This window comes from Strigops habroptila, chromosome 11, assembly GCF_004027225.2.
Source record: "Strigops habroptila isolate Jane chromosome 11, bStrHab1.2.pri, whole genome shotgun sequence".
NCBI lineage: Eukaryota > Metazoa > Chordata > Aves > Psittaciformes > Psittacidae > Strigops > Strigops habroptila.
Genome location: NC_046360.1, coordinates 39,110,957 through 39,128,679, shown reverse-complemented (window position 1 = coordinate 39,128,679; position 17,723 = coordinate 39,110,957). Strand labels below are relative to the sequence as shown.

General features: G+C 45.1%; 1 protein-coding gene and 1 long non-coding RNA gene across 5 annotated transcripts in view; one reads left to right on the top strand and one right to left on the bottom strand.

The window, feature by feature from the left end:
* The window catches only part of LOC115614112, a 136,348-nt gene that overhangs the window by 34,423 nt on the left and 84,202 nt on the right, over window positions 1-17,723 (bottom strand). The gene's annotated exons all lie outside the window — the stretch shown is intronic.
* FGD5 (FYVE, RhoGEF and PH domain containing 5) overlaps window positions 7,762-17,723 on the top strand; it is a 91,440-nt gene continuing 81,478 nt past the window's right edge. For all 3 annotated transcript variants that reach the window (XM_030500426.1, XM_030500425.1, XM_030500427.1), the window contains exon 1: window positions 7,762-7,927. In XM_030500426.1, the coding sequence (XP_030356286.1) occupies window positions 7,915-7,927 (13 nt within the window). In that variant the 5' untranslated portion in view covers window positions 7,762-7,914. The remainder of the gene's footprint in view (window positions 7,928-17,723) is intronic.

Sequence of the window (17,723 nt, the reverse complement as noted above, 5' to 3'; positions counted from 1 at the left end):
AAATGTTGTTCCTGACGTGACACAGGATCAGCATTCAGTCATGAAGATGGAAAGGGTTTGCAAGTGCTTCCAATGTATAGGATTATCATCTGCTAATTAACCTCCAGACTGTTTAAGGAGGCAGCAGTGTGGGCACAGAAGGGTGGGAGCAGCAGTGCACAGACAGGCACTTTCCAGCGTTCAGGGTACAAGTCCTCAGTTTGAATTATGACCTCCCACCGTATCCGTTATGGCACCTCAGTGGTTAACAAGAGCCTTTTTTGTCCAGGGGTTGCTGCGGAGACGGTTCCTGTACCTCAGGAAGCAGGGAGAAGAGAAGTTTCCTGTTTTGAAGTAGGTTTAAGAACTATTTTCCTCCAATCAGGCAGCACATGCCTGGGTAGGAAATGGAGAATGCAGCTGCCAGCCCCACTCCAGGTCAGTGGCTGTGCTAATCAATGCAGCCAAGGTTTACCCTAGCCAAAAAGGCCCCAGTGATAAGTGGGTTGCAGAGTTAAGGGGAGGACTTGTGGTGGAAGCTGCCTGGAGCGAGACTGACACTGGAGCGAGACCAAAACAAATCCAAATACTGAGAGGAAACGGGTGTTTGGCTTCCTCCCTATATGTACCTCTCACACAGTGCATTGCACTCAATGGGCATGTATATGGCCCTGATAAAAAAGAGGCGTGTAATGAATTGTTGCAGTTCAAGACAATGCTCAGAGGCAGCAACAGTCATCATGGCTGTAACCTTTCACTGCTGAGGGAGACTCGCATGTACTGGGGGTGTCAAATGCTCAGTCCCATCTAACACAGGAAACAAGTCAACATTTCTCCAGCTGGGTGGCGGCTTATCCCCCCCCCCCCCCCCTTTTTCACATGAAATTTATCAAGAGTGTTTGCTGACCTCCAGGAGTGAGATTCAGCTCTGGCCCCAGTGAAGCTAGAGCTGCTGTTGACTTTGTGCCAACTCTCAGCCTTTTCACCTGGTGCCCAATTTTTCTTTCACTGACATCACTTTTACATGTGTGTAACATTTGACCCTCAGTGGTATTGCTCCTCACTTGCACTTGCTCACTTTGAGTGATGTCTGAAGTACCCATCTGCCATCCTTCAGCTCCCAGCTCACGATTTGATTCCCTGTGACGTTATTTCCTCTGGTGCTTTATGAAACAGACAGCACCTGAGAGGGTGTGAAAGGCTGGAGAAAACCAAGAGTGACTGCAGTAGGCAAATCCATAGTAGTGTATTTTCAGCTACTTCTGTTTGTTGCCAGTAGAGCTCTACAGACATTTTGCAAATACAGGCACCTAGTACAGGCATGCAGGATAGTCACATCCTGTTGAGTAAAGATAAACATGTTTCTGGACACATCCTTGCCCAAGCTAAGTTACATTAAACAAAGCTTTGCCTGCGTAAGACATGGGCCAAAACTGAGCACGGACTTGAGAATTAGGTATCTGGGCAGCTGAGAAGGAAAGCAAATATCCATAGCAGTGAGGAATGAGTGGACCCAACTATGGCATTGTATAAGTTCTGAGATTTTGTCCCATTGCATACAAATTTTATGTTATTTTTATTCACAAAAATGCTAAGCAACAGAAATCTCAGGAACTTGTTGCATCACAGGAGCCTTGGTGGCACCATGAGCCTGAACCATGAACACATAAACCTCCTTCCTGAGAGGACTGGTGCTTTTGCTAGGGTCCCTTTACTGAAAATGCTGAGTGAAACAATCAGATGCTAATTTGATTAAGTAAGAATCAAAGATATATTTAGAGTATTTCACAGCTGTGTTCCTTTGTAAGGAATACAAACACAGACTGGTCTCCCAGGAACTGACTCCACTATCCTTCTAGGCTCCTTTTCCTAAAGCATTCCAGAGTCTGTACACATCAACCATCCTTCAAAATCTAGTATCTCCTGCAGTCTGTTGACTTTGGGACAAACTCCCATAAGCAGATAACAGACAGCATGTTTTCAACGTTGGTCAGGAAAAAGTGGTAACTGTAATCCCTTTTAATGAAAAAAATAGGTACTGCAAAAAATCCTTGCTGCTAGTACAGGAGAGAATATTCATCATCTTGTAGCTATAACTCTCCCATTCTTCTCTTCCTCTCCACTCCCTTTGTGTTTGTCTTCACTTGTCTCCTCTTGCCTTTGACTAGGATGCAAACTCTTCTGGGCCAAGGCTGGGACATATGTTTGACAGCTCCTTTGCTATTAGTTTTGATGTAAAGAAGAGCACAGCTGCAGAGTGAAGGCAGTGAGAAAACTATCCATCACAAAAGGTACATTGGTGTTCAAAAATAGGAAGACATGAACTTCATATGACAGAAAGTATTGTACAGCACTCCCTACTATTCTGGCTCTGAGCCTTGGTGTGAGGTGGGCTTTTGAACAGAGAGGAGAGAGAAACCAAGAAAGTGAGGGAGAGGTGGCACACCAGTCACTGCAGGATTACAGAGTTCCACAGACACACAATTTGTCATCAGGCAGCAATGGCATCAGCCTACAACTGCCCCCAGTGCTATTCCATAACAGCAAAAATAAATGCCTAAAGAGTGGTTACCTACCAGTATTTACTGTAAGTGTCTACCACTATACTCAGCTCATCACAGCTGCCCATATTTTACACTTAATTTCACCTGCCATCCCAAGGAATGCACATGGTTATTAACATGCATTCACTTTTTTCCATCCTGCTTTAGTAAACAATTTCACTTTTTGTGACATGCAGCACCAGCTTATCTGTGAATCATTAAAATGCTTATGTACAGTGCAGACATTCCCCCATATATTAAGCGTTTCAGATGTCCCAGGCAGCCTTACAGAGATAAACAGAAGGGACTAGCTGTCCTATGTCCTATGGATCTACATGCTTGGGCTTTGGGATGAGTGCTGCTGAACCTCTCCCTGTCCCGTGGTTTCCCAGGTGGCACACTACCAGCTCGACTGCACCAGGAAATATCAAAACACCATCATAGTAGATGATTTTTCAGGCAACTAAGGCCAGAGATTTATAAGGCAATGTTGGTTTCCAAAATTGTACCTACCCGGAAATAGGAAGTTTAGTTCAATGTAATTCTGGGGGGTGATAACCCCTTCCCCCTCTCACTCCCTCCCCAATGCTGTATTCTTAGTTTGATGCCAGAAAATTTCTTTTAGTAAGGCCACTGACACCAAACAGTAAAAAGAAACCACAAATCATGAAACCCAAACCTACAGACCCTAATGAAGAAGAGATAGCAGGGTAGAAGATCATGAAAAAATGCCCTGAAAGACTGCTTATGATGAAGCACACCTCATCTTGAAGAACACATCCACATAATAACATGAGGCTTAAAAATAACAATTAGGATGCATAGGTAGTATCGTATGATAGACAGAGTCTCTAGAGCTTCATTAAAACGACACAGTGCTAGTTTATGTTACAAGGATACAAAATAAGACTCCAACATGCTAGACAGCCCTGATCCACATTGGTACGTGGATTAGCCCTACTTGAAAAAGACTATGCACTTGCTTAGATTTTGGCATGGATTTAAAACTGGTTGGATGAGGCTAGATGAGGACCTTTAAGCCTAGAATGTTCACCTGACTTTTAAAATGAATCAGACTTATTAAATGGATAATTGGATTATATTTTGAAGGAAATATTTTTTTAAAAGTCAACTTATTATTAAAAATTTGCTGGATTTATTTAAAAAAATATATGCTTCATTTATCTCAGTGATTGAATAATGAAGTCTGAAAAATGGTTCCTTTGCATTACCCAGATCCTCTCCCTGCTTTTTCCTTTAACACCATCTATAGCTGCCAACCTGTAGGACCCCTGAGAGCACAGCTGGGTACATCCTCACTATGAGGGTGCTGAGGCGCTGGCACAGGGTGCCCAGAGAAGCTGTGGCTGCCCCATCCCTGGCAGTGTTCAAGGCCAGGTTGGACACAGGGGCTTGGAGCAACCTGCTCTAGTGGAAGGTGTCCCTGCCCGTGGCAGAGGGTTGGAGCTGGTGAGCTTTAAGGTCCCTTCCAACCCAAACCATTCTATGATTTCACTTCTAGACAATTAAGTCACAGATTCTCCCTGGGGAAGATGATTCCTCTGTGCTGAACTCTGCTTGCTTCAAGGAGTGTTTTACGTGGTATGGCCACTCTCCACTGCAGTTTGCTTGCAGAAGTGGAGATTCCTCTTTTGACTGCAAAAGTTTGATTTGACTCTTTGGGTCTCCTGGACATGTTCACATGCATTCACCTTCCCATTCTTCCATTTGTAATACAGATCATTCCCTATTTTTTTTGAAGAGAGTTAGAGGATAAACTGAAAAATTTCAAGTAGCTCTTTTATGGTTCTTATTTGCATTTAGCTATAAAGCTCCTAAAGCTTTTAATCATTTCACTACAGGAAATTATACCCTGGATTGTCTTTTAGACTGACAACGAAGAGAGTATAAGCCTTTTGCTTGCTAAATGTACTTTTGGATTTTTTAAGATGGGGATCACTGCACAGATGTTTGTTTCTTTTTCCCTACTGTACCCAAATTGTAGCTTAATTGCTCATGCAGCAGAGTCTTTGGGGTCCAAAATTAGACTGAACTGCTCAAGGATACCTTTCGTGGTGAACAACGCAATTACCTCGTGGCAGTGCCTGGGTTGCGTTTTTAACCAGCATCGACCAGTTCAAAGTTCAAACCAACCTGATCTGGAGCGAGAGGAGCCAGTGACCCCCGGGGGCTCCCTGGCACCCTGCCCTTCATGGCAGGAAGCAGATGGAAAAGGGGCTGACAGGAACTGTGAGAAGCACTCACCCTTTCCAGAGCCAGGTCACAAAACTAACCATGGGTAATGCGTGCCAGCAGCCAGACTCTGAGCTACTGGCACAGTGCGAGGAGCAGGGGTTGTCCCCTTGTTGCTAAGTCTGGGTTCTGCCAGAGCGTTTAGCTCCCTTCCCAGAAAACAGGTGAGAGAAAAGTCCTTCTCTGCTCCATGACATTTTTCGCAGATTGGTTGTTTGCATCAAAACCTATGAAGTATCATAGTTCTTTGCTCTGCAGCAGACCAAAAAGGATTTTGAGTGAAGTGTACATTAGAAATAGCACAGCAACTACAAGACAACCAGATCTCTTTTACAAAGGCTTTACTTTGCTAGCATCATACTTAAGCAACACTTTTCCATTATGTATCTAGGGATGAGAAAACTTTGCTATTTAAGACTATGCTTTTCAGCTTATTAGGAAAATTCTCCAAATTCTACAGTCCACATTCTCATGAAAACATGTTTCTTTCCTTCCTGCTGCCCCCTCCCCTAGTGCATTAGTATTTTGCAGCAGTTTAACCAAAACGTTACTCTCCTGGAAAACATATTTAAGGCATTTTTTTCCAAATCAACTGTACTGTGCTTGATTTTTTGCCATTGTGCCACATAAATCTTTTCCCACACTTTGCTGAATAGATTAAATACTAAATCTGTACTCCTGAAGCAGCTTCAGATGATGCTTTTATTGACATAAGTTATTTCTGTTGATTGACATGGATATCAAGGCTGCAGATCACGAGAATAAATCAGGGGCCAGTACATGAAGATGAGAGAAGGGCAGATGACTGCTGGTCATAGGTGGGCCAGGGAAACCCATTTAATTCCATGCACCAGGGCACACACCACACATTATGCTGTGATAGAATCTACAGGTCTTTCCATCTCCTCATCTATGTCAGTCAGAGTATTAATGAAAGAGCTGCTACTGTGAATTTATGCATCTCCAAAACCATATGGGATTGCAAATGCTTGCTTAGAGGTGTAGTGACATAAGCAGGGTCCCTACAGAACCAGAACCCAGCTCCACGTCTGTCCTTCACATAAGAAGGACATGGAGCTGTTGGAGCAAGCTCAGAGGAGGCCATGAAGATGATAAGGGGACTGGAGCACATCCCGTATGAAGACAGGCTGAGAAAGTTGGGGCTGTTCAGCCTGGAGAAGAGAAGCTGCGTCAGACCTCAGAGCAGCTTCCGGTGTCTGAAGGGGGCTACAAGGATGCCGGAGAGGGACTCTTCATCAGGAACTGTAGTGATAGGACAAGAGTTAATGGCTTCAAACTAAAACAGGAGAAGTTCAGGTTAGATATAAGGAAGAAGTTCTTTACTGTGAGGGTGGTGAGGCACTGGAACAGGTTGCCCAAAGACGTGGTAAATGCTCCATCCCTGGCAGTGTTCAAGGCCAGGTTGGACAGAGCCTTGGGTGACATGGTCTAGTGTGAGGTGTCCCTGCCCGTGGCAAGGGGGTTTGAACTAGGTGATCTTAAGGTCCTTTCCAACCCAAACCATTCTGTGATTCTATTCATGCATACCAGCCTCAGTGAGAGAGACTCAAGCCCACAGAAAGAAGGATTTCCTTTTTTCTTTCCCATTTCCCTCACTGCCTACTTTCTCTCTTCAGAACTCTGTGTACTAATGTGCAAGGCACTCTGCACCCCATCAGTCACAGTGAAACAGCATTGAAAGGTCAGGGAAAAAAGCTTTGGCTATACTACAGAGCATCTGCCAGTAGCATGACATTACTTATTAGGTACTTTGCAAAAGCAGAACTAACAGCATCTAAAATGAAGTTGCTCAGGATGGTGTTAGCCACAGTCCTGATTTCTGTGGGATTCAACATCAAAGCAACGTGTGAGTGCTCCACACGCACCCTGCCTGGACATGGGGAAGCAGAATTTGCTGCTTCTCGCTCTCTCCAGCCTGCTGGTGCAGGGTCCTGGGCTGGCTGCGGACCACCAGCCTGCCCTGGGGAGGAACGGCCGTTTCCTGACTAGGGAGTGACCCGCGGGGCCAGCTCAGTGCTCCCGGGGGTCCTCTGCCCGGGGAGGGAAATGTGCAAAGTTGCGATTTCTTGTGTGAGCCACAGAGCTCCGCGGGGAAAAGCAGCCGGGCTGTATCGTGCCTCCATTGAGAGGAAGGGGGCGATCCAATCTTGCCTGGGGGTTAGGGCTGCTGCTGCTGCCCGCCCGAAAACAGGGAGAAGGGCTAAGCCACAGGATGCCCGTGTTAACTTCACTGAACCAGGATCTGGCTTACGGGAGAGGGGGAAAGGCAGCAGCCTGGCGCTGCCTGAACTGCTCTGAGCAAGCGTGGTTTGCGTACGAGGGACCGTCCGCGGCTCCCCCGCTCTCGGACGCCGCTTCCACTAGCAGGCGAACGGGCGGGGGGAGTCCCGGAGCCTCGCGTCCCCGGCGTTCCCGGGGCGGGGCGGTCATGTCCCGCGGGGGAATGGAGCGGAGGGGGAGGGGGGAGTGGATGCGTGGGTGAATGAATTGGGGTGGATGGAGCGGGGGAAAGGACGGGGAGGAGGGAAGGATGGTCGGAAGGAAAAAGGTGAAGAGGAGGAAAAGGATGGAAGGAGAAAGGATGGAGGGAGGAGATACGGTGGGAGGGGAGAAGGCAGGAGGGGGAATGGAGAGAGGGGGACCAAGGAGAGTTGCAGAGACGTACCAAGCACGATGGAAAGCGAGTGGGGACAGAGGGGACGAAGGACAGGGCAGTGCGCTGCGCCCTGAAATGTTCGCGCCCTTGGGCATCCGTGCGCCTGCCCCCCAACCCCTTTCCCCCGTAGGAGCCGGAGCCACCGGACTCGCTCCGCGACAGAGGATGGCTGGATGGCTGGACGGCCCGGCCCGGCCCGGCGCGGACTCCACCTGACCTGACCTATCCCAGCCCATCCCCGCCCGGCCCGGCCCCCCGCGCCTTTGCACTGACCGCCCCCGCGCCGGCCCCGCCCGCCGCTCCGGCCCCGCCGCCCCGCCCGCGCCGCCTGTGCCGCCGTGCCCCGGAGGGGCTGCAGGGCCGGGCGCGTCCGCGAGGGGCGAGGGCGGCGGCGGCGGCGGCGGCCCCCCGGGACCATGCGCTGAGCGCCTGGGGCAGCGGCAAGCAAAGTTGCAGTAGAAGATGAACAACGCCGGTAAGTGCGCGGGCTCGCCGCGATGGTTCTCCGCCTCCGGGCACCTTTTCCTCTGGGCTGGCAAGTGGCAAGCGCCGGGCGGGTTTCCTTCCTCCAGTACCGGCAACCCTCCTTCCCTCGGGCCGGCACACGCTGTCTCCGGGGCCAGTACCATTGGGATGGCGCACCCATCCCTCCCCGTCCGGGCACCGCTCCTCCGGGGCTTGCACCCCGTCACGGCATCCCTCCTTCGGGGCCGGCAGCTCTTGGGCCGTGCCACTAGGGCTGGCACCCCTCCTCCGGGCACCCTCCGCCCGTGTTTCCCTCCTCTCCTCCGGCCCGGCAGGTGCTCGGTAGCTGCCCGCGGGGCTCCGCGCACCCCGGCGCTGTGCGGGCTCCATCGCTCGGCCCGCCGGCGCGGGGACCAGCAGCAAGCCCGGGCGAGGCGGGGTCCGGGGACTGGCGGCTCGGAAGGCCGCGCCTGCTGGGAGCCGCGGCTTTGCGGCCACCCTTCTCTCGGGCACACTCAGCCCTTCACAGGGCCCCTAGGAAATCTGCTGTTACCTTGTTTCTGAAAGTCTGGGTTTGGAGGAAGTAATGCTTTTTTTGCAGAATTTTCTCTCCATGGCAAACCCAAACCCTTCTTCCACTAACTTCCCAGAATTTTTCCTTGATGGAAACTACGAAGGTGAAAGAGACAGGGTGAGAAGGGAGCAGATATCAAAGACAAGGTGTTCAACAGTTAAAACATTAAAAGAAGTCACTGGAACATCGGGTCAAGCTTAAAATTCTTCCGCAACACTTTCTGATTTTCAGGGGTGAGGCATGTGTGTAAAACCCTAACAATCCAGAGAACAACTGTTGCTAACTCTTGAGTTATTTAGGAAAATCTAATGCTGCATCTAGAATCAAAGAAGAAGAGCGGCAGTCCCTTTGTGTTAGCCCAGAAATTATGGTGGGCACCTCACTTTTATGGGTACATCCTGAAGCCCCAACATTTCACCGCTAGATACCTTGCGCTACAACTGTCATGTGTTGGGAAAGTGTGAATCACTGCCAAAAGCACAGGAATATACAGTTGGAAAGGACCTTCTGGGTCAGACCCAACCCTCTGCTGCCGCACCACCCCTCTGCGGTTAAAGCAAAAGGTTCTCTCCCCCCCTCAGAGTGGGGAATGTGACACTCTCCTACCCAAAAAGTGGTGACATTTCCATTCTCTTTTCTGATCTTGTCTGGGCTGGACTCTGTCCCTCCCAGGAGACAAACTTAGCTGAACGTTAAGTGAGCCAGCCAAACATTGCTTTAGCTGTGATGCTCCAACCTCTTTCCTCATCTCTCCATTACTTAAATCAGACCGTCTCTAATTTGATCCTGTTGTCAGAGAAAAAGCAGTGTAAGAAATATCACATGTATCCATTTGTAAGGACTTAAATTAGCAGGTTTTGTTGTTTTTTTTCCAGGAATATGGACTGAATGGGACTACCTTCATTACCCAAAGTAGTACCCATTGTTACAGAACACAAGGTCATGTTACTCCTTTTGTTAATTCATCAAATTATATCTTAAACCAAAACTTTTTAGGTAGCTCTCCTGCTATTCCTCTCACAAAACTGAGAACCTTTTACCACTGCCAGTTCTAGTTTCCAGACCAGATTCATCACTATTTATTCTTGTGATTACATTGTCCTTTTGCTTAAAAATAGTTCTTTTCCTCCTCTGGTGTTTACCTTCAGGTTGTATTTATAGAGTGCTCATATCCCTTCTTGGCCTTTTGTTTTGTACATTCACACAATGCAAGGAATGTCTCTCCCATCAGTGCTAAACAGAACTTCCTACTGAATCTGAAGGAGAGGGGTATTTATTAACCGGCACAACTCGGGGACCAGCATTAGCCATCTTTGTATGACAGTAAATAATACATAGCCCCAGTACGCGAAGTCGTACGTGCAGGCGTATATGAAAGCCTTGATGCCACAGAAGTTAAAATAATGACAAACAGAAAACAGGAAGGGAGATGTGGATTATCCTCAGAGATGCAGAACTGATATGTAAAGAAAGATGAAGCAGTCCACCCAAGGTCACAGGAAATCTGTGGTATGAGGCAAGAGACAGACCCCCATCTCCCAGCCTCATACACAGGAGCTTCCAACCTCTGAGTACAGCTTTGCCAGGAGTTGAAATGATGCTGCCCATGGGCAGAATGTGCATATGTTAGGCTACGGATTGTTCAAAGGTGTAAGCAGACTATATATTCTCCCAGTTGCTAATGAAAGTGATACAGGAAAAGCCGCCTGTCGTGATTTAAGCCCAGCTGGTAACTCAGAACCACGCAGCCGCTCGCTCACTCCCCCCCTTTTTCCTCCCCCTGCTCCCGGAGGGATGGGGAGGAAGATGCCATATGTACCTGTTGGAGAATTTTAACCAACATCTTTGGCTCCTAGGAAGAGGAAGCAATATATGAAACAACAGGTGAATATAAGCTGCCTGCTGCAGTAGGAACTTCCTATTGTGAAATCACAGCCAAATTGGAAATACCACTAGCACTTATAGTTACATTAAAGACAAATAAATGCCAAGAGTAGAACAAGATTAGTTGGTTGTCATGTATGTGTGGGCTTTCATAGTCAGCCCCTCCCAGCCCTCCAAAGACTTGTATGTACTATGTGCTAGAGACAGTGAAAATGCTTGAGAATTTCCAGGGTCAAGATTTTTTTTTGTGTTGAAATTCATCCTTTTCTGATTGTTTTGTATTTAGACTTTTCCCCTTCCCTAGCAGTGTTTCTCTGTGGGATGTTATGCTGTTGTATTATAGTTACAGATAGTTGCAATGAAGTTACATAGTAAGAAATTTTTAAGCTATTGAGCTGATATCCTGGAGTCATAATGCATTGATCTAGTTATAGAGGATGGACTCCAATAACTGTACAGAACTGCATTTTATTTCTGCAGAGCGGGATGTGCTCTGACAGCCCAGCTGTTAATATTTCAATTAAGATTTGTAAGAAGACAACATTCTCATGGGATAGTTACTACTAACTACAGGTCTGTCCTCACACTAGTGGAGCCTTCTTGTTATATACAGAGTACTTTTGGTCACACATTTGAAGAGCATGCACTCCTAATTGAGGACAGATGTTTTTCGGAAGTATCAGACTTATGCAAAAGCTGAAATCGGAGAATCACAGAATGGTTTTCATAAATGCCTGAGGCATTTGGGAGCCAATCACCTGCCGTCTTTGAAGAGGACCTCAGATCTCAGGCGCTTAAAGCCCCAATCCTCAGAAGGTACTCGAGTATCTAATTCCCGTTCAAGTCAAATGGGACTGAGGTCCCATTTGAAAGGAAGACTTGCACTCCTATGTCATGAGAAAATCCTAGTCTAGATACCTTTTCCATTTTAGGTGATTCCCATGCAACCTGTTTTAATTTTTTTATGTAACTTTTGTCATTTCAAACTTTTGTCTGAAATAAGTGTGAAATAAGTGATGCATTTACATGCTGTAAAACAAAGAGAACTGCTTTTGCAGCAAACATTGCAAAATTAATGACATCTCAGTTATTTACAATACATCCTGGGGTCCTACCAGTGACAGCATTGGTGTTTTATGAGTTGAAACCTTTAAAGAGATTATGCTTTCCCTATAAATCATGCTATCTCAGCTATTTAATCTCCAACGTATTGAAGCAGGTTACACAGTTTATGCTGGGTACTTAATTCAGAATGACATTAAAATGGCTTATCTACATAGGCAGCTTAAACACACCCTCACTGTCTGACTTGGACAGCTGGCAGAATTGTAATTACAGGTTGGAACCTACAGCTTCCTGTACTGGAAAAGTAATAAATGAGTTTTAGGCAACTCTCTGCTTGGTTTGCCTTACATTCCTGGCAGCATTACTATAGGGGTTGGTGCCCATGTTCTGGCCAGGTCCATGCCCAGTGAAGCTCCATGTGCTATTCTGATAGGAAGCTCTGTCTACCATTCCCTCAGACCAGTTTCTCCTGTAAGGAGTAAGCACCATGGTCAAAATACAAACCCATGTATTAGACAAGCTGAAATAGATACAGGTACAGAATTTCCCCTCTCTCCTGCTTTGTGAGAACTTGGAGTTGTTTTGGGAACTGAGGTGTGGGAACTTCTTCATTTGACTGTACAGTGCAGTCACACTGTTTCCAGGAGTTTCTGGGTTTGTGCAGCATTTGGCACATGTGGCTCTTGTCAATGGTATTAGCTCTTAGACAGCATTGTCATGCTCTGATGTGAGAGGGAGTGTGAGCATGATAGCTGCTGGTACAGGATAGGTTCTCTATTGTTTCATGTTGTTGCCTAGTTCATAAAATAGAAGTGTTACCATGAAATAACTCCTATTCCTCCTGGTCCAAATAATTTTTGTGACTATAATCGTGTTTCAGCAAGTGACATGTAAATGAATTCCTATATTTACCACTATTCTTAAGGTTGCTTATTCTCATTTCCTCAATAGTGGGACTTTGTTTGCCTCAAATGGAGAATTTGGTTCCAGTCTTTGGAAGAAGTTACAGATTTGCTTGATAAATGCAAAGGCATACACTGATGTCTGTGTAGTACTTTAGCAGTGCATTCTGATTTAAAAGAAAAGCATTTATATAACAGCATGAGTTAATTAGACTGAGGACTGGCTAACTGGCAGTAGCGAATCCTTGTAGTACTTATCTCTGTAACACCATCAAATGGTGGTATGCATAGTGCTGGGACCGGGATTACGTTGTTACTGTCCAACATCTTCCTTAGTAGGAAAGCGAACAGAAAAGTATCAGATGAAAAAGTTGACTTTATGGCATAAAGATTGGTGAAAGGGTAATTAACAAAGTAGGCAGGGCAGTTATATAAACAGATCTGGATCATTAAGTTGGATCTATTCAAACAAATTACACATAATTACACAGTTTAGAGACAATGAGTGGGCAATATAGCCTTGGGAACAATTTAGAGGTCATAGTGGACAAGCAAGTCAACCTGCTACAGTAACGAGTTAATGGAGAATAGTGAGAACTGGGCCAAAGTACTGAACTGTGTAGACAGCATCATCAGTACCCACTGTGGAATTCTTCCCATAGGTCTGCCCCATGAATTTTATAGGGACTATTGGAAAATTGGAAAAAATCCAAAAGAAAAGACTTCTGCAAAGGCAAAACTGTCTAACTGCAAAGATTTAATGAGTTCATTTGTTCAGTTTACCAAAAAGAAGAATGTACCAAGACATAGCTGTAGGGAAGTATATATCTTCCCCAGGGAAATACTGAATAATATAAGGGGTTTTAACCCCATGGAAGAAACAATAACAAATGCTGGAGACAGAAGCCAGGCAGCACTAACTGGAAATAAGGGCTTTGTTTTAAAAATGAGCGATTCATTACACAAATAAGATAAAGATGTTACTAAGGTATATAGTTCACCTTTTGCTGACTTCAGACCAAAGCCTTCTAGAAGACAAGTTTTAACTTTATTCTGTTACAGCAGAGTGAAATTATACAGCTCCTCATGGGAGCTGAATGAGACTTTCTGATGCCCTTGTCAGGATATTCTCCCTCTACGTCCTGTTTCTCAGGCACTTTCCATCTGTGGATTTCAATACCTCTTCCTGGGCAGAAGCAGTAACAGACAGGACTTGTGTGCATTGGTTGCCACCGGGGTTCTAGGTTTGGTGCAGTCTCATCCGACTGTTGCAATGTAGTCCCTCCACCTGCATTATCACTTCCATCCAAAAGCTCTGCAGATCACTGAACTATGCAGGGCGTTTCTGTCCCCTGTCCTCAATGTCTCCTACTTTTAACACGTCTGAGTTGAATTAATGCCCAAGGCCTGAAGAAAATGCAGGTCCACAAAAGTTCATTGGTCAGAAAAAGTTACTTTCAGCATCTTAAAAGATGCCTGAACTGGGTTGTGGCACCAGCCAAGGCTGGGACTAGTATCTGGACTGTGGAGCTAAGTCATTTCTTGAGCTGCCGTCAAAGGCCGCAAGCCTGGGACGAGTCTACAGATATCCCTGCAAATGTGAAACCTCAGTGTTTAATTAAGTGTTCACCCCAAAATCAGCTGCTTGATGGGGGGTGGTGGGGTGGTGGTGGTGGTGGTGCATAAGGTGTCTTATAAGCCTTAATTAAATTGTAGGCTAATTCCTAAATCTGGACAACATTTAAAAGTGGGTAGTTGCAGTGTTTCAGATAATACCTCACTCCAAAATGTTTATTGTTTCAAAGAAACACTTGAACAGTGAAGGCTGTATGGGCCAATTGCCAGTCCAGGAGAGCCACTAGGCTACTGTTCACTGCTAAGAAACGTGGAGGGCAGGAGAGCAATGTAATTTCATACGGGCCATGGCAGGAATGAAACCATGCTGAAACGCAGGTTTGCCTGAAGGAAGGTGGGTAAGGAGAGGAAGCGGTCCTTGTCAGTGCAAGGAAGCATTGAACAATAAGGGGAGGAGCAGGCTAAAGAAATTCCTATTCCCCAAGAGTTTCCTTTTAAGCACAAGGTGGGTGTGTCTCCCTCCAACATAAAACACATCCTAAAATAAACATGCACAATTATTTGTGAATACACACATTCCTTATGGTGTGTGTATGGCAGAGTTGTTTTGTGTCCAGGACCTTTCAAGTGGCTCAGACAGCAAAGGAAGCAGAAATCGAAGCAGAATGAAATTGTGGTGGTAAAAGGCAAACAGCGGTGCTTTCTTTTTGGTAATTATTTGAGTTATTTTTTAAACAAACATTTGTCCTCCTTCCTCCTAGTTTAAGGAACTTTGTGAAAGGCAAGATCAACACACAGAGGAATTAGGAAAAAACTATGGAAGGAATCAGTAACGACCAGTAGCTGGCACAAGTGGGTAAGAGTAGGACATCGCAATGCCTGTTATTACCATACTATGAGCAGGGTCCATTACCTTAAACTCTCTTCCACTAGCAATGTTACGGAAGGTATCAGAAGGAAAAGGTCTTGATTGCTTTTGCTGTAGACATTTATCACCAGAGGGAAAGTGCGTAACTGCGTTTGAGTTATACTTTTTTAAGTGGATGTCTGCATAGTTATTTTACACAAAGAAAATGAGTTCAATACATCATTTCATTTCAGATTTGTTTATAAGGCAAAGTTTGGGAGATCCTGACATTCTTTACAGTCTGGTCTTTTTCTCATTACTCAGTGTTTCAGTACAGACACTCTGTCTAACAAGAACAAGGATGAGAACGCAGAGATCGTGCTCAAGCCTTGTCACATCCCAGGAATGGAGTTGGTATAACTTAGGAAAAGCCAGACAGTGCAGGAAGTGGTATAATACCTCCACAGTGATGTTTCTTCCTTGGAGTTAATCCTGAAACTGCCTCATTCTGGTAGCAAGGGGTCCATTGATTTCTGGTGGGAAAGGTGTAGGGACTCAGTTTTAGCTGATTTCATGCGTTTTACTAAAAGAAAGTTAGTTTAGGATGTTCAGTTGAAATCAGTTGCAATAACTGATGTAAAAATCCAAAAGGGAGATCTGGCTGGGGCTGGATTTACAAGATACTCAACACACTTCTATTCCCTCCCTGTTTTAACTGGCAAGTTTTCAGCACTCTGTAGCCTTTGACTGCAGCAGACTTGCTGCTGGCTGCAACAGAAGCAATGGTACTTCAGTGACGGACAAATGTTTGGCACATAATGTTTCCAAAATAACCTGGAGGGGAAGTTTAGCTACCCATTCTGTGAATTCAATAATGAGACATGCCTTGCAGCTCAAAGCAGCAGTGTATAGTGTGAAGCAACAGCACACACTGCAGTACTGGAGACTGGCAAATATGCAGTTCTCTCTCCCTCCTTTTCCACAAGTTGTTTTAAGCCTCCAACACATGAAGCTGGACTAGATAAAACCCAGATACAGAACAATTATTAATCAGTACATGTGACAAGGTGCCTCATTAGAACAGACTTTTCACTCCTTCTGCGCTAAGATCACTGACTCAGTTTTAAACTTAGACTACATCTCTCTGGTGTCTCATAATTCTAGAAAGATTGTTTTCTGACTACAACAGAATGCCAAATTGTCAGCATTTTTCTGAGTGCAGGAAGAAATTTCAGCAAGGTTAAGCAGATCAGAAGAAACAGCCTCTTACATCTCCCAGAGTCTAACCGAACAAATGTGCCAGCATTAATTTAATACAAATTACTCCAGCTGAAGTAAGATAACAATAAGAAAAGTACCATGACACCAAATATCAAACAATCAGAGAATCATTTTTAAGCAGTTTGCTGTCAATATTACTTAATTTCAGTATGGTGCACAGCTGAATTTTAATTGTATTCACTCCCAGATGTCAAAAGTCTGCATTCCAAAATACTCAAAATATAACAGCACAGTAGCTACACTTCCTGAAACTTATACCGTGATTTAGGATAGGATTTCGCATAGGAACCATGTCCCAAATGGTGTCTCTTGAGATGATGTTCCTCTATTTCCTGTGTGTAGGGCATGAAGATTTTGCACAAAGAATTGTTCCTGTCTCTCTCATGCTGAAATAGTTTGTCCTGTGCTTTTTCTTACAATGGAAAAGTAAGAAACACATCCTTTTCCACTAGAATGTGTTAATTAAAAATATAAAAAGAATTAAAGATTTCTGATGGACTGACCATGTAGTTACCTATTGATGTCTAGGAAACATTAGCAAGAGCAAAATGCTTCCCTTTACTTCTTACCATCTGTAACCATTTGGTGTGCTGGCTTCTTCACACCACATATTTCATCTCATCTAAAAATCTCATGAGGGAAAATCCCTATTGTTGCCTATTTATGTGGCTTTTCAGTATTTCATTTAGTTATTTAAAGAATATTCATTTCAGGACCAAGACAGCTAGAAGTGGCTGTGGCATGTAAACTGCACTGTAAGTAAAATGGCCATATATGACTTAATTCATCTAGCTTCAATCTAGCTTATTGTCAGTCTGCTTGAATTCCCCTACATGTGTGTCAGCACTTCCACTAGAAATAATTTAGAGACCCTGGCTGGCCTTAATTTACAAGATAATTCACTTTTTAAATGTGTATTTTCAGAGCAGATTGTACCTGCAAGGGATCCTGGGATCCTCCAAGGCTGGAGGATCTTTTCACTAAAGAAAGGATTGAAGAGGCTGTACACTGAAAGCTTAAACTAGTAATTCCATGTTTTGGGTTGAGGTATTTCATTCAGTGCATTACAGCTGCATAACCAGTGTAAAGTATTCGCCAACCTTTTAGCAAACCATCTTATACCTCAGCATTATGTTGTCTGACAAACAACATGTAACTCCATATTTTGTTACCAGGGTAAAGGCAGATGGGAAGCCTGTGTGTCTGGGTACCATGTGTTCACTTTGGTTTGGCTGGGTTGAGTTAAACCCTGATCTGTTGGTAGAACTAATATTGTTCAATGCTGAATTCTGCAAACTACATGTTGAATTTAAAATCATTGCTAACAAAGTGTTTGTACTGTGTTATAGGAACAGCTACCATGGCTGAAAGGCATTTCTTTCATTGCAGTGAAACACTTCAGCATCACTGAATCAAAACGTTCATATTAATCTTAGGGCAAAGAGATTTCTGGGGCAGAATCAAGAGAACTCTGATGTCGTTAGTACTTCTGAGTGCAGGGGTACCGTCCATCTGTGGGTAGCTGTGTATGGTACACTCTTGGCTCTGCAGCCACACATCTTTCTTTCCCCACATGTGCTAGGGCTGCATCTAGTTCAGAGCAGTTCAGTTTTGACCTTAAGCCACAATCCCTGGAATAGCTACACGTAGTGCCGCACAGCAGCACAGTGTATATGCT